Source organism: Coptis chinensis, chromosome 9 (genome assembly GCF_015680905.1).
Source record: "Coptis chinensis isolate HL-2020 chromosome 9, ASM1568090v1, whole genome shotgun sequence".
Taxonomy (NCBI): domain Eukaryota; kingdom Viridiplantae; phylum Streptophyta; class Magnoliopsida; order Ranunculales; family Ranunculaceae; genus Coptis; species Coptis chinensis.
This window is the reverse complement of record NC_141464.1, coordinates 68863041-68878234: the sequence shown is the minus strand read 5'-3', so window position 1 is coordinate 68878234 and position 15194 is coordinate 68863041. Positions and strand designations below refer to the sequence as shown.

The 15194-nt window shown below is 35.7% G+C and overlaps 2 protein-coding genes and 2 non-coding genes across 4 annotated transcripts; all 4 read left to right on the top strand.

Moving 5' to 3' along the window:
• The first annotated feature begins 968 nt into the window (after positions 1 to 968).
• LOC147477632 (small nucleolar RNA Z157/R69/R10) lies at positions 969 to 1063 on the top strand. The gene has a single exon (XR_015210007.1). It is a non-coding gene; the product is annotated as a small nucleolar RNA Z157/R69/R10 (small nucleolar RNA).
• An 85-nt stretch (positions 1064 to 1148) lies between these two features.
• On the top strand, positions 1149 to 1278 carry LOC147477631 (small nucleolar RNA snoR80). The gene has a single exon (XR_015210002.1). It is a non-coding gene; the product is annotated as a small nucleolar RNA snoR80 (small nucleolar RNA).
• Positions 1279 to 9561: 8283 nt separating this feature from the next.
• Positions 9562 to 11389, top strand: LOC147477630 (putative F-box protein At3g25750). The gene is made up of 2 exons (XM_086582289.1): positions 9562 to 9659; positions 10004 to 11389. Exon 2 carries the CDS (start codon positions 10016 to 10018, stop codon positions 11279 to 11281), a length of 1266 nt encoding a protein of 421 aa, XP_086438415.1. The 5' UTR covers positions 9562 to 9659; positions 10004 to 10015; the 3' UTR covers positions 11282 to 11389.
• A 1412-nt stretch (positions 11390 to 12801) lies between these two features.
• Positions 12802 to 14431, top strand: LOC147477629 (putative F-box protein At3g25750). Its single transcript, XM_086582288.1, has 2 exons — positions 12802 to 12967; positions 13074 to 14431. The coding sequence occupies exons 1-2, from the start codon at positions 12947 to 12949 to the stop codon at positions 14322 to 14324; spliced, it is 1272 nt and encodes a 423-aa protein (XP_086438414.1). The 5' UTR covers positions 12802 to 12946; the 3' UTR covers positions 14325 to 14431.
• The last annotated feature ends 763 nt before the right edge of the window (positions 14432 to 15194 follow it).

Below are 15194 nucleotides of genomic sequence, written 5' to 3'. Positions count from 1 at the left end.
TTTATCTATCACTTTGCTTGTTTGATGAATCTTAAAGTACACCTTATTTTATGTGAACCTTCCGAGTTTTTTCCATAGATTGTATCGACCGTAAGTATCTTCAAATAATTTATGTATACTATGACGTTTTCATTTCTTTTTGTGGCGTGTGTTAATTTTAAGGAAACAGAGAGAAAGAACTAGTAATAAGATGCAAGATGACCAAGTATTCCTATTTCTTTCTGTGTCGTCCAATTTTCAATTTGTTACACTGGCAGCAAGCAGCTAGTATCATGTACATGTAGGAGGATGAAGTCTCAAGTGTTTAATAAGCCATCCCAAAAACATGGTTTATTACTTTTCTGCATTCTCTACCCCCTTCTCCCCTAAATTTTGTCTGAGGTCATTCAAGCCCTACTCCTTTCTCTCTGTTCTCGTATCGCTAATTATCCAGAATGCACATTGATACCGTTGCACTGAACTTTCAATTCGGCACGGTTGTTACACTGAAAGTGACGATGACGCTTGGTAAACAACTTTCAGGCAACGATTATTGTTGCACTGAAAAGTGAGGATGGAATTTTGGGTCAAGGTCAATGCAGTATATGGGCTGGATTGTTGTACGTGGTGCTAAGCCTGGGATGTTTTGTATGATTATATCTTAACGTTGGGCCGAACAAAAGTTTGAGTTGGGCCATTAGGTTAACTGATCAAAGTTAAGATTGAACGGCTTGGATTATCTCAAAACAAAAGTATGCTCTCGACTTCCACCGTTGATTCTATAAACCCTAATTTCCAAATGTCTTCTATAAAAGCAACTGTCCTCCACTTTTCTTTCTACGTGCTTCTCCTTTTTCCTCCTTTCGGCCTTATTCTCTGAAAGCTTCTTGTTTTCATTATCTTAATTAATATATTTTTAAGATCTTTTTATAATTTTTTTTTTTGTTATTTTCCATAATTTTTTATAGAGAATTATAGAGAATGTGTTTTGGGGTGCGGTGATGAGGTCTATATTAGGACTAGAGTTTCCGATCTGGGTTTAACTCAGAAGTTGAAGATCACCCTTGGCTGTCTGAGCACCCTAATAAAATTCTAATATTCATTTTATCAAATTATTTTGTTTTTGTTTATTTTACATCTATATAGGTCTGAATTGAAAAGCGTCCTTTACCAATTCAAGGGGATGATATAGTTTCTCTTGGTATAATGGCTTGGACGCAATAGTTAATTTTACGTGGTTATCCTGATTCTTGGCTTATTTAACCGTGCCATGTTATCCTGGAAACGCCACAAACATGCTATTGAACAAGGGATAAAGTTTGTCTTGTTTTGGGTTTAATTTATAATTTTAGTACATCTTGGATTTAAAAAATTGAGTTATCATTGTTGTAAATCTTGGATGTGTTTCTAAGCTTTATGGGTATTTCTTAATTTATATATAACTATGAAGTTATTGAAAATTGAATTTGTACTTGTTGGACTATAGGTGTAACCAATGCTAAATGTCTTCTCATTGCCGTTTCAGATGGTAGGAATTTACTTAAAAATGGATAACTGTCCTGTAAATAAAGAACAGTTTTTAATGTGCTATTTCCCGCAACTCTGATAATCAGTTTGCTCAATGAAAAAGAAAGCCTTAAAAGAATAAAGAGTGCTACAAAAATTTGATAATTTTCCGTTTGTGCGGGAGTTTGGGACTTGATTCCGAATTGGAGTTGTACTTTTCAGCAGGAGCCAGTTAACGCTCCTTCACACATGTACTGTTCAATGGGGCTTTCAGTCTTTGCGTCATGATATAAAATTTGCGCTTTTGACCCGTTTCAACTTTACAGTGCTTCCACAAATTTGACTATAACGAACAGGCATTCAGGCACAAGTGGATAACAAATGTAGCTCATAGTGCCCCTAGGAGGCGCTGTTTACCAAGGTTGATAAGTTGAGCACTTCCTCACCAAACAAGAATTTCACTCGCACCATTTCCCATTTATTCGTATATTTGATGAACCTTCTTAGGAAAACCGGAGAGAAGAAAGCTCTTATCGCGATGGATACCTTAGTTTTTTCAGTACATTGAATCTGTGGTGTTTCTTTAGGAAAGCTAATTACCTGGAATTGAATGAGGAGATGTACCTGCTTCATCCCTTCACTAGGAATGTCTTGGACCTCCCACCACTCAAAATAAACTTCAACATATTTCACCATAAATTTTCTGTGGGAAGAGGTTTCCTCTATACTGAGTTACTGACCCCGTAAATACCAATACCACGGAATAAGACACAGACTGTACGTTTGATATTCCCTTTTTCCCTGATCATTAGCATCCCTAATCTGCTTGGCCGGCACCATGTTTGCTATGAGTTATACTTTACTAGGAGAGTATTGAAACAAAATATCAGTAATTCAGTATATTGGTCTCACATTTTACAATGGAGAGTGTTATTGTGTGAGGTTTGGTGGACAGGTTGAATTAGTGAAGGGCCTTGAGTCCCTAGACGGCTCTTCTCCACATACTATTTCACTACTTCCATCCCACAGCTATAATTTTACAAGGGATAGCATGTACCTGGTCGCAACTTCTTCCAACCTATTGAGGGTTGTACGGATTTCGAACAAGTTTGGTATAACCCAATGCTTCAAGGTTCTCAAATTTGATTGTCACGAACTGAAGTGGGTACGGTGGAGGTGGAAAATCTAGATAATTGTGCTTTGTTCATTGGCCTGAATAACTCATTCTCTGTTGTCGTGTCTGATTTTTCTGGATATGGAGGGTATTGCATTTACTTTTTCACAGACAAGGATAAAGGTATCTTCAATTTGGAAAATGGTAATATCAATTATATCAGACAATTTGTCCAAGTGACTCCAAACTAATCTGTCCGCGCGCCATCGGTTTTCAGTAAACTCATACCTGATTGATGCAAGTGTTATATCGTTAGCTAAAAATTCTTATGAAGTCTTCTCGTGCTGTATTCATAATAACAAGTTATTTTCTTCAGTGGCCCTGAGAAGTGTGTACTGAGGTGATAAGTTATTTTCTTCAGTGAAACCATTCTTCAGTGTGTACCTGATAGGTGTGTACTGAAATCTTTGTTTCTCAATCAACAAGCCTGTACCCTGGTGGTAGACTAAGGTGCACAAACAGCTGAGGCTTAGCCGCTTTGGCTTCAACTTCTTGGGGGAACGCCTGAACCCTGATCAAGAATTCTAGTCCTAAGTTGTAGAAAAGAAAATGTACTTCCATAGTGCCATTTCAATGTACAATGCAATTTTCCCATGCCATCTTAACTTATGCTACGTTCTCAGTATAATGTGGGTCGATGTCGGAAGTCTGGGTAATTATGCATTGTTTGTGTGCTCGAATGACTCATTCTCAGTTGTGGCGCCTGACTTGCCTGGATGTAAAAAGAACTGCATTTGGTAGAGGTGTCTACGATCTGCAATGTATCATTCAGACTATTCGTCCAAATGATTCCAAATTAGTTTCACCGCAACCCATTCGATTTTCAGCAAATCCATGATTAGAATGTTACAGTGTAAGCTCTATTTGTAAACAACCTTACAAACTCAAGGAGTTCGACTTGTATCAAGTAATTTATTAGTTTTTTTTTTCATTGTATGGCACTAGCTTTTTAGCTCAGTCTACCTAGCAAAAAAATTAATAATAATAGCACAGGCTACTCACTAGTTCCTATATTTTCCTCTAAATGTCTTGTTTCCGAATACTAGCTGTTCTGCGCGACCTATGGTTGGGCCTGTTAATTTAAGGCTTGTAAATTTGACTTGCGAAATTTAATTTGAGTACTTTTAAGCATGGACCAAAATATCGCCGATATATCCTATATATTGCTGATATATATCGGTATTTTGGTACACCGACATCGATATTTCTGATATATATCCATCGAATATAGAACCCTTTTTTTCCGATATATATCGGAATTTCCGATCCGATATAAAACTTTATATCGCCGATATAATCGATATTTACGATATATATCGGTTGACTTTTTTACTATTTTTTAATATAAATCCGATATTTCTAATATATTTCCGATATTATATGTCCGATATATATGATATTTCTGATATTTTAAATAGTTTGGAATTGTCACCAAAAAAATGGATATATCCGATATATATCGGTTTTTGGGTACACCGATATATTGATCGATATCGATATTTTGGGCCTTGCTTTTAAGTTATTCAGCAATGTGGTATTGTCGTGTACTGCAAATGGTAAAATTAAAAAGCTTGAGAAAGAAGAGCAAAGGCACCTCTGTGCAAACAATTCAATATAGAGAGATGAAGTACAAATGAGTTGTTAAGAGGGAAAACAAAAAAAAATGGTATGAATAAAACTAATAGAAATTTATAGCCAAATTATGCTCGAGAATACCAAAAGAATTGTTCTTGCATAAAAAAAAAGGATAAAGAATTGTTCATAATCATTAAGCTTATGTGCAACATATAAATATATATACACACACGTTACATTGTTGATATCATATATATGCATCTAAAATAACAGAATTAAGATACTCACCTTTGACGAAGCACTTAGAAAATTCCATAAAACTAATTGAATAGTAGCTTTTGCATAATAAGAATTCACCGATAAACGAAACATGTAAGAGTTTAAGTTTGTCCTAGTCACTTGAGTTTCTTCATATTTTCTAAGATCCTTTTGAGAGTGCCAAACTGATGGGCCAGTACTCGACTCTTTTAGTTGAGATGATAATAACCCAATTAGTAGCCAAAGCCGTGGCTATTAATCCACATCCCTTATCGTCATCTCTTGTGCGATACCCCCTCAGTAACAATGGAAAAACCAAATGTGACACTTACTTATTTTTCGAGACTCATCCTTGGTGTCTTAATTTCAACTGACAACTTGCTAAAAATATAAAAATCTCCAATTTCATGCAAAATATATGTTTTTTGCAATATATTACCATTTCAATATTTAATCACAACTTACAACAACGAATAATAACAAAGAGCATGCTAAAAAATAAAACAGATGATAGATTTGAAGAATGACTCCATCAAATTTTCATGATACAACTGATCTTTTTATTTTTTTTCCAAAAAAAGTATTGTGCACCACATGTTACTTGCAACAACAACCATGTGGTAGGATACATTCAGTTTCTCATCAACTCACCAAGTACAACAAATAGAACATATGGCAATCCTAATTAGATGACTTTAGACTCTTTGATTGGACATCGAATTTCACCAGTTGAATGCAACCCTTCATATGGGTTAGCTAATAGAGCAATAAATATGTTCTGGCATTTCTTTTTTTTTTCTCTACCAATCAATGACCCTAAACTTTTCAAGGTCTTAAAGACTGGGCTCAAGGCTAGAAGAAGCAGGTAGCTACTGGTTTGTTATCACCAAAGACACAAAAACAAAAGCAATTAAAGGAAATAATAACTTTGCACTTAAAACTATAAAAAACAACATACAATTTTCAAAGAGAATCTAAAAGCAACCACCAACCTCCTAGATGTGCAATAAGCTTAGGTGATGTGCAGGAAGTAAAGCTTTTGTTTGCTTTAACTCTCCAGCCGATGTGTCTGTCAAGCACCAAGCTGCATCAAGCAACTACACAATTTTTAAAAAAAATATCATAAATCTCTTTCAACGTATATGGACTTGATTAACATAGCAGGTAGCCTTTGGTGAAGAAGGTGGTAGCCTTACAGTTTTTGACGTGGGAATAGAGAAACAATATTGACTTCTCAAGACAGGGACAAATATACAAACATTCTCAAGTTTAGCAGAAAACTGAAATAAAGAAAAACAAATCATGCCTGTCATAAGGGAACTATCAATTTGATCAATCTATATTTGAAACGAATAACTATTAAAAAAGAAGATACAAATGGGAAAATGTATGTGTCACAGTATTGATTTATACTAATAGTGTAGAATTTAATGTAACGAAATAATAAGTAGGAGTATAAATGAACTATGCATGTCATTGTCATGTAAACAAAATTATGATAGTAGTACAATCTACAAAGACGGAGACTGGGACATAGATATTATAGTAACTCTTGAAATGAAGATTCGAAAGGACTGCGTGAAACAACAAACATTAACTATTTGGAGAATCACACCACACAACTTTTTCAAATAAAATGATTGGGTAATCTCTAACCATTTAACATTCAAAAGTAGTTTAAGAATGGGCAAGTCCCAAATTGTATTAGACACGCATGCAAAACTAAATTAGGTACCCATGAAATTCGAGTACGTTAGAACAACACTATCGATATTTAAATCCCGAAAGACGTAAATTAGGTAGGTGGGGGACTTATAAAAACTCAATTTGTGATTTAAGGAAATAAAATGTACGGTTGCAAAATGTGCAAATTAATAAGTGGGCAAATAAGGCCTCACTGTTGCCAACACATTTAGATTCCCATCATTGTTCTCTCCCATCCTTGAGCAAAACCTGATGGTGTGCAACACAACAAAATTGATAAAAACACAATAGATCGAAAAACTACACCTGTACTATAACCAAGGTTGGTTTATAAATAGAAAATCAAATTTTCATATACTCAAAAGCATATTAACTAATCGAAGAAAATAATGAGCAAACATTTTCCTGTATGACAACAATTCGTCCGGCAAGGCGAACGTGCAACTCTTATAGATCATACCTCTTCAAGCTACTGCCTCCAAAGTTCAAACGATCCAACATAAGCAGCGAGCACAAATTCGATTCCCCCAAGGAACTTACAATTAATAATAGTTTTTATTTGTTTTCTACTAATGGAGCATGCAACAACCGTCGGACGCCCTCTGTCATCGATAATGGAATTGTATTGTCCAATGCTCGACGCTAGCCCTATCCAGGCTCACATCTCGAAAGTAGATCGACATGCTTCCTGAGGCACTTGGTTTTTCGTTATTAGATTAATGCTAAAAACACTTGGGATCCTAAACTGAAACCTTGTGGGTAGCTTATGTTCAATGATACGGTACTAATCCATTATGATTTTATAGGGCTTAGTCTTATAGAATGACATATTTATCACTCGAAACTATGACATATTTATCACTCGGAACTGTCAAAATCATTGGTTAAGCGATGAAATTCGTTCTTAGGTTCTAATACTAAAATCAATATCTTCAAATTTTCCTTGCCACCTTCACACACACACACACACATATAGGGGGAGGGATAGAGGCACATTCTTGTGCGCACATTATTATTATTATTATTTTGATTGGTAAGCCTGTTTTAAATGAGATCAGTAACTCTTTGATGCTGGTGGGGTTCGAGTCCCAGACCTCTGGTATCATCACCCAAAGGTTTTACCGTGTGCACATTATAGCCACATTGTAAATTAATCTAAGCAAAATCATGGACTTAAAAGTTGAATTAAGGGCTGATTTTTTTTATAAATATGATCTCCCTACCATGGAGAACATGCTCACAAAAATTCAGCTCATTCAAAAAAGTCTAACATTAGAACATGCTCACAAAACTTTTAGACCGTTAGATGAAAAGTTTAAAAATGAACACAAATGAACACTAATTTTTACATAGTTAAACATATCCAAACATTATGAATTTTTGTGAGAATGATCTTCATGGTAGGGAGATCATCTCTACAAAAAACTAGGCCTTAATTCATTTATATGTCAAAAGTGTGTCTATAATGTGCGCATAATGAATATGCCTCTATCCCTCCCCACATATAGAAATGCTCTAGTCAGGACCAGTCCGCACAAAATAAAATCAGGACCTAAAAATAACACGTGATTTCCCCTATTCTCCCTCTCTTATTTTCTCTCTCATATTCTCTCTCTCCACTAAAAAATAGCCAAACTCCCACTTTCTCTCTCTCTTCCTCTACCAAAATTTATATCATAAACAAATAATCACTCCCACTTCTTTGTCTTATCATTAATTATCTTGTACTCCACAGCCATTAATGGTCACTAAGGTAAGGAATATCATACTATTATAGTTTGATTCTTACCAAAAAAATTTGACGAGATATTCACAATAAGAATCGACTCTTGATTTGCAATTTCATTTAGATTGGAATAAGCAAACCGAACTTTGAAACCATTTTTTTTTTTTTTTTGAAGGGCAAGTTTGAATCCATTTACACAAACTATGAATAATTTGACCAACACTAAGCCAAACCATAAAGTAAATTCAAGAGATCGAAAAAGAAAAATAAAGCAATGCAAACTTGCTCCCTTTGCTTGTTTCAAGCCCAATTAAATTAGAGTTATCTCTTTTATCTCATTTCCCTTTCTTCAATAGATTTTAAGAAAAATGGACATGGAAGTGACAAAAGAGACAAAGATTGAAATTACCAAAATTTATCTCTAAATTTTCGCTGTTATTAAATTAGAGGAAAGAGAGAGGATATATATATATATAAAAAAGAATTTTTACGACTTTACATTCATATACAACACACTTAAGAGTTTAATCAATTAGCAAGAGATCCGAAGATGTACTAATCATTGAAAACAACTAACTATACCATAATACATTTTTAAAAAAAAACCAACGAATATCGAAGAGACAAAAAAAATTATAAATGATAAATTCATATGAAACGGCGAGCCCGCCAAGAAACTTGAGCAATATCATAAAGTCCTATATTAACTATTATCTTCATCAGCATAAAGTTGCACAAAAGTCACTTCCCTAATCCTTATTTCCTTCTCACAAAAGCAACCATCACAACACAAACAATACTCATCAGTAATACTTCAAGGAAAAAATACTCACTCTCCGGTCTCAATATAACTTAAGACAGAATACTCGAAAAGGATCAATAAGTAGATCCCATTGAAGCTTTCTAGTGTTTTCAAGGATCATTAAGTCCTTTATGGCTTCCAAAGCTTCTACACAACCGATACAAATCTAATAAATGAATCAAATTTAAACAAAAACAAAGACTTAGGCAGTCAAAAATCTCACCTCAACATATCCGATAACCGCTTTCCTACTCTGTTCAGATACAATAGTTGGTTGTATCTCTTCAGCTATTTCTTGGGGCTTTGAAATTTTCAAAAATTGGGAAGCACAAAGAAAAATCTATCTTTTGTATATGAAGAAACGCCCTTCCTTTCTTCCATTATTTTTTACCCATAAAAACCATCAATGGTAAATTTGGTTTTAGAACGATTTCTTCAATTGGAGAAAAAAAAAAGTGAAGATGAGTTACCCAACTGGAGGATTCATCAATCTTGTCTTCTTCTACAAGAGATAGATTTGAGAGATCTTGTCACTATAGTTTTTTTGTGAGAGAGTTTGGAGTATTTCACATTTTCACGAATCAATTGGGTTTTGTTTATGTTTTGTGGTTAATTACTTAATTACCCCCAGCGTATAATTAAAAAAAAAGCGTGTATTTGGTTTTTTTAATTCCTAAACATTTGAAAAGACCAAAACGTTTTTTCCAAAATTATAAAATATATCAATAATAAGGTTAAATTAGTAATCAATCAATTAATTATTTTTCAAAATTTCGGCCTAAACATTCCGGTATTCAGCATCTTGGAATTTCGGTATTTTAGAATATCGAGCATTGAGTCGTTGTCTCGTTGATAACTACGAAGTTGAAACTTGGCATTTCCCAATTCCCATTCTCTTTCTCTGGCTTATCCTACACTGCGTAAACCGAAATCAGGTAATCTCATTTTTCCACTGCAAAATTATTGTTTCAACTGGATCTTCCCATAATTCTTATGTATGTGTTGGCTGATCAAGTTAATAGAGAATAGGAGAGACTGACAGAAAGCATAAAATTAAGATGATCAATTTTTTGCACATATTTTGAAATAGTTTTTATAAATCCACTGTTTAAAGTGATCCCATGTTGGATGTTGTATGCCAATGAGTTCAATATGCTGTAGAATCAGATAAGAAATTTAGAACAGCATTTTTTTTTATTAATTATTACATCCTATATACGTGTCTAGTCTAATTTTTCGGTCTGCACTTGGTAAGATTAACATTCACGCTTACATACAGTTTTGCTAGGCAATGGAGATGACGAAAGGAGTTAGTTGGGAGAGTTCGGGTAGTTGGAGCCAACTTCCTGAAGAACTTTTAAGTCTAATAAATGAGCGTCTTTCTCTTCTTGATTTGATCCGGTTCAGTTGTGTTTGTCCTACATGGAGATGTGTTTCAGCATCTGAAATCTCCAACAGAAGATATCGTTTACCATGGCTGATACTTCCCAATGAATTTGAGTCCAATTCCAACGAAAAAGACTGCTCTTCTCGTGATCTTTTCCTTGGTTATGGTGATATGTATGCACGAATGTTTCATATGCATTGCAAACAAGACACATATTATTGTGATGGATTGCTTAGTTTTTATAGTGTACTGGAGAGAAAAATTTACAGAGTAGAGACACCACATGGACAAAGAATCTGCGGTACTTCTTTTGGATGGCTAATTATTATCGGCGAAAACTCTGATATGAAATTATTTCATCCCTTCACTGGGAAAGTCTTGGACCTCCCTCCACTCCAGGTTAGCAACAACGCACTTCGCTACAAATATCGTTTGGAAACAGGTATACTCTATAATGCTACCATGAATGCCGAGGAATGCTATGCAGACTACATTCGTAATGCTCACAAGGATGAGGTGGTTGCATCCTGTGGATCTGATTCTTCTAATTCTATATGTCACCCTCCTATAGTCCTCAATATCCCATTGCATCTAGGGAAGATAGTTCACAAACAATTGCACTTTACTAGGCCTGGAAAGGATGACTCTTGGATTGCGATAGAAAGTGAACGTGGAAATCACTACGATGATCTTATATATTTCAATGGAGAATATTATGCTCTCAAGTTTGGTGGAGATGTTGTTGTTGTCAAGGGCCTTGATGGCTATTCGATGCCGACAACCTCTTTAGTTGCATCATCTAACAAATTTGTTTTTTCAAGGGATAGCTTTTATCTGGTGGCAACTTCTTCAGATCTATTGAAAGTCACAAGGATTTTAGATGATTTTAATGCTACTCAACGTTTCCTGGTGCAAAAACTTGATTTTGCTGAAGCTAAGTGGCTGGAAGTCGATAGTCTCACTAATTGTGCATTGTTTGTGGGCGTGAATGATTCATTCTCAGTTGTGGCATCTGAATTTCCAGGATGTAAAGAGAATTGCATTTACTTCTTCACAGGTGAGGATAAAGGAGTCTTCAATCTGCAAGATGGTACTATTCAGACTATATGCCCAAGTGATTCCAAATTTATTTCTCCGCAACCTATTCGATTTTCGGCAAATCCGTGCTAGATTGTTACGATGTAAATCTAAGTGTAATCAACCTTATAAACTCAAGGAGTTTTGACTCCCATGAAGTTATAGTTATCCAACTTACTGGTTCGTATATTTTACTCAAAACGCCTTGTTTCAATCTCATTCCGATCAGTTGCTAATTTGCTATTGACTTCCACATTTGAATCCCAAGGAAAACTTGGGAAAAGATCAAAATTGTTGCATCTCACAGTTAGGTAGGTTTAATATATGTATAACACAATGTTTCAGGGTTCTCAAACTAGATTTGGGTGAATTCAAGCGGTGAGGAAGTGGAAATTCTTGATTAGTACGCTTTGTTCCTGGGCATGAATAAAATAAAATAGTGAAGTAAAAAAAGTTAAAAGTTTGCTGTTGTAAATATTCAACGGAAGGGTGATAGTGTGATACTAGTACTACCCTACTTTTTCAGCATTTCGGAATTTCAATCAAATCTTCTTGCTTCCAGTTTGCTCTTAGATCAGCCCACGCGAACTCAGAAAGGAATATTATAGAGGTGCAATTACTTCATCCCTTCACTAGGGAAATTCTGGACCTCCCAAGCGAAACAGGTCTTCTTTATATGATCTACAAAAGTTCAACTCATTTGAGATCAGTAACTCTTTGATGCTGGCGGGCTTCAACTCATCACCTAAAGGTTTTACCGATTTTGCTAGTCGGCACTTGCTAAAAGAATTGACAGAAAAATCATTGAGCCTCACGTTCAGTATGAATTTCATAAGTTGTTATTTACTAGGCCTGGAAAGGATAACACATGGATCGAAACAGAAGACCCATTGCATTGTTAGGTATAATGGAAAGGTTGACGTAGTGAAGGACCTTGATGGCTCTCCTCCGCCGGTTGGATGGATTAGAAGTGATAATATCTACGATTATACACGATAAAAAAGTTTTGCGGTTTTGAAATTAGATTCTATCGAATTCAAGATGGTGGAAGTTGATAATCTTGGTGATATTGCATTGTTTGTGGGATTGAATAACTCATTCTCCGGTTTCTCCCTTGTGGCATCTGATTTCCCTGGATGTAAAGCGAATTGCATTTACTTCTTCACGGACAAGGAAAAAGGTGTCTTCAATTTGGAAGATGGTATTATCAAAACAATTGTTCTCAACATGTCTATAAGTTGTTGGAAAGTGAGAAGAAATAATTCTTTAGTTGATTGTGTCGTTCATTCTCTTCTTGGCACTATGATTTTCCTTTTGTAATCTGTTAGTTGATTTTGTAATCTGTTTGTTAAATACATAGCGTCTTCCCACTGTCCAATGTCCAATTGCCTTTTCTTTCCGTTTTTTCAGTCTTTTGAAAAGCTCTGTATGCATAATTATTCAACACACATATTCTGCAAGGAATTCAATAATTCACCACAAAGGCAAGAAGTCTGATAATCAAGTTGGGCACTGTGTTGAATGTTGAGGTGAATGTGTACACTAAAATCAAGTTGGACAGTTTGTGATGATAATATCTACACCATCGTTTACTTGATGCATTTGTTTGACAGTAAACTATAATTTCCTCAAAACTTTTGGAATTTTCGCTCAGCTTGATATTCGGCCTAGTTGGCATCTTGAACATTTTGACTATAAAAAATGAGATGAAGTACCAAACTTTGGATTTCCCATTCTCGATTTTGGCTCTTCCTCCCTATGCAGTGTAAACGAATTCAGGTACGCAAGTGAAGCTAAGTAATGTCTTTTTTATTATTATCTCCAACCTATGTTCTGCTTTAAAATCAGTCAGATTAAAATTCACGTGCACTTACATGTTTGCTAGGCAATGGAAATGACGAAAAGAATTAGTTCGAATAGTTCGAGTAGTTGGAGCCAACTTCCTGATGAACTCTTAAGTCTAATAAATGAACCTCTTTCTCTTCTTGATTTGATCCGGTTTAGTTGCGTTTGTCCTACATGGAGATCCGTTTCAGCATCTGAAATCTCCCACAGAAGATATCAATTACCATGGCTGATACTTCCCAATGAAGTTGAACCCAATTCCAACGAAGAAGGCAGCTCTTCTCGCGATCGTTTCCGTGGTTTAAGTGGTATGTACACACGAAGTAGGAAACAGGACTCCATTTATCGCGACGGACTCCTAAGTTTTTACAGTATTTTGGAGAGAAAAATATGCAAAGTAGAGATACCAAATAAACATCGAATCTGCGGTACTTATTATGGATGGCTACTTACCATTGGCGAGAACTCTGATATGAGATTATTTCATCCCTTTACTGGGAAAGTCTTGGACCTCCCTCCACTCAAGTTCCGCCAGTGTCTTCGCTACAAATATAGATTGGAAACAGGTTTCCTCTATAATGCCACCATAAATACCAATACCAAGGAATGCGGCATTTGTAATATTCAAGTGGATGAGGTGATCCCCTCTAATGATCCTGATTGCAAAAGTTCTGTTTCTCATCCTTGTGTTGTCCTCAGTGTCCCTTCGCGTCGTGGGAGGGTGCTTCACAAGCAATTGTTCTTTACTAGGCCTGGAACGGATGACTCCTGGATTGCGTTAGGAATTGAACGTGAGCACCACTACAATGGTCTTTTATATTACAAAGGAGAATACTATGCTCTCCAGTTTGGTGGAGATCTTGTTTTAGTGAAGGGGCTTGATGGCGCTCCCCTGCCTACTGCCTCGTTAGTTACATCATCTCGCAATTTTAATTTCTCGAGGAATGGCATTTATCTGGTGGCAACTTCTTCAGATCTATTGAAGGTCACAAGGTTTTGTGATAATTCTCGGGCTACTCAACGTTTCCTGGTGCATAAACTTGATTTTGCTGAAACTAAGTGGCTGGAAGTCGAAAGTCTCAGTAATTGTGCATTGTTTGTGGGCGTGAATGACTCATTCTCAATTGTGGCGTCTGACTTTCCAGGATGTCATGAGAATTGCATTTACTTCTTCACAGGTGAGGATAAAGGAATCTTCAATCTGCAAGACGGTACAATTCAGACTATTTGTCCTAGTGATTCCAAATTTATTTCTCTGCAACCTATTGGATTTTCAGCAAATCCGATATAGGCTGTTACAGTTTAAATCTAAATGTAAACAACCTTATAAACTCAGAGTTTGACTCCCATGAAGTTATCTTTTTTAAATTAATGGCACTACCTTTTGAGCTCAGGCTACCCACTGGTTCTTATATGTTCCTAAAAATGTCTTGTTTCTATTGTTATTATGTTTAGTTGCTAACTTGGTACAGACTTCGACATTTGAATCCAAAGGACAACTTGGAAAATTTCAAAATTGTTGCATCTCACAGTCAGGTAGGTTTAATATTGGTATAACACAATGTTTCAAGTGGTGAGGAAGTGGAAAATCTTTATTAGTACGCTTTGTTTCTGGGCATGAATAACTCGTTCACCCATGTTGCCTGTTGTGTATAATATTAAAAGGTGTAAACCTTTGAAGGGCGCTGCTACACAAATCCATGAGAGATTGTTACAATGTAACCTCTAATTGTAAACAACCTTACAAAGTGCAAACTGAAAGAGTTCGATTAGTCTCAAGTTATTTATTAGTTTCTTTTTTCATGGCATGGCACGCTACTAACTGGTTCGGTGGTTTCTATATTTTCTTCCAAGTGTCTTGTTTCCATTCTCATTACGTTTAGTTGGGAAAAAGTGAGTCAGGCTTCTCAAACTAGATTTTTGGTGGCTTATGAATCGGAAAATATTGCAAATTCATGGGGCAACTAAAACTTTTGAAATTTTTCCAAAAATGTCGGCTTACAAATTCAGGTTTTCGGCATCTCGGAATTTCGGTCAGATATATAGTCTTGGACAGTTGAACGTTGATAACCACAACTTGGCATTTCCCACTTTCTTTCTCGGCTCTTCAGGTAATCTCTTTTTCACTGCAAAATTATATGTGTCTGTGTGCCGATCAAGT

Excerpts from the sequence above, each read along its gene's own strand:
- LOC147477630 (XM_086582289.1), top strand. The coding sequence starts at position 10,016 with ATGGAGATGACGAAAGGAGTTAGTTGGGAGAGTTCGGGTAGTTGGAGC.
- LOC147477629 (XM_086582288.1), top strand. The coding sequence starts at position 12,947 with ATGCAGTGTAAACGAATTCAG. Across the intron at positions 12,968-13,073 it reads TGCAGTGTAAACGAATTCAG|GCAATGGAAATGACGAAAAG; the intron begins GTACGCAAGTGA and ends CATGTTTGCTAG.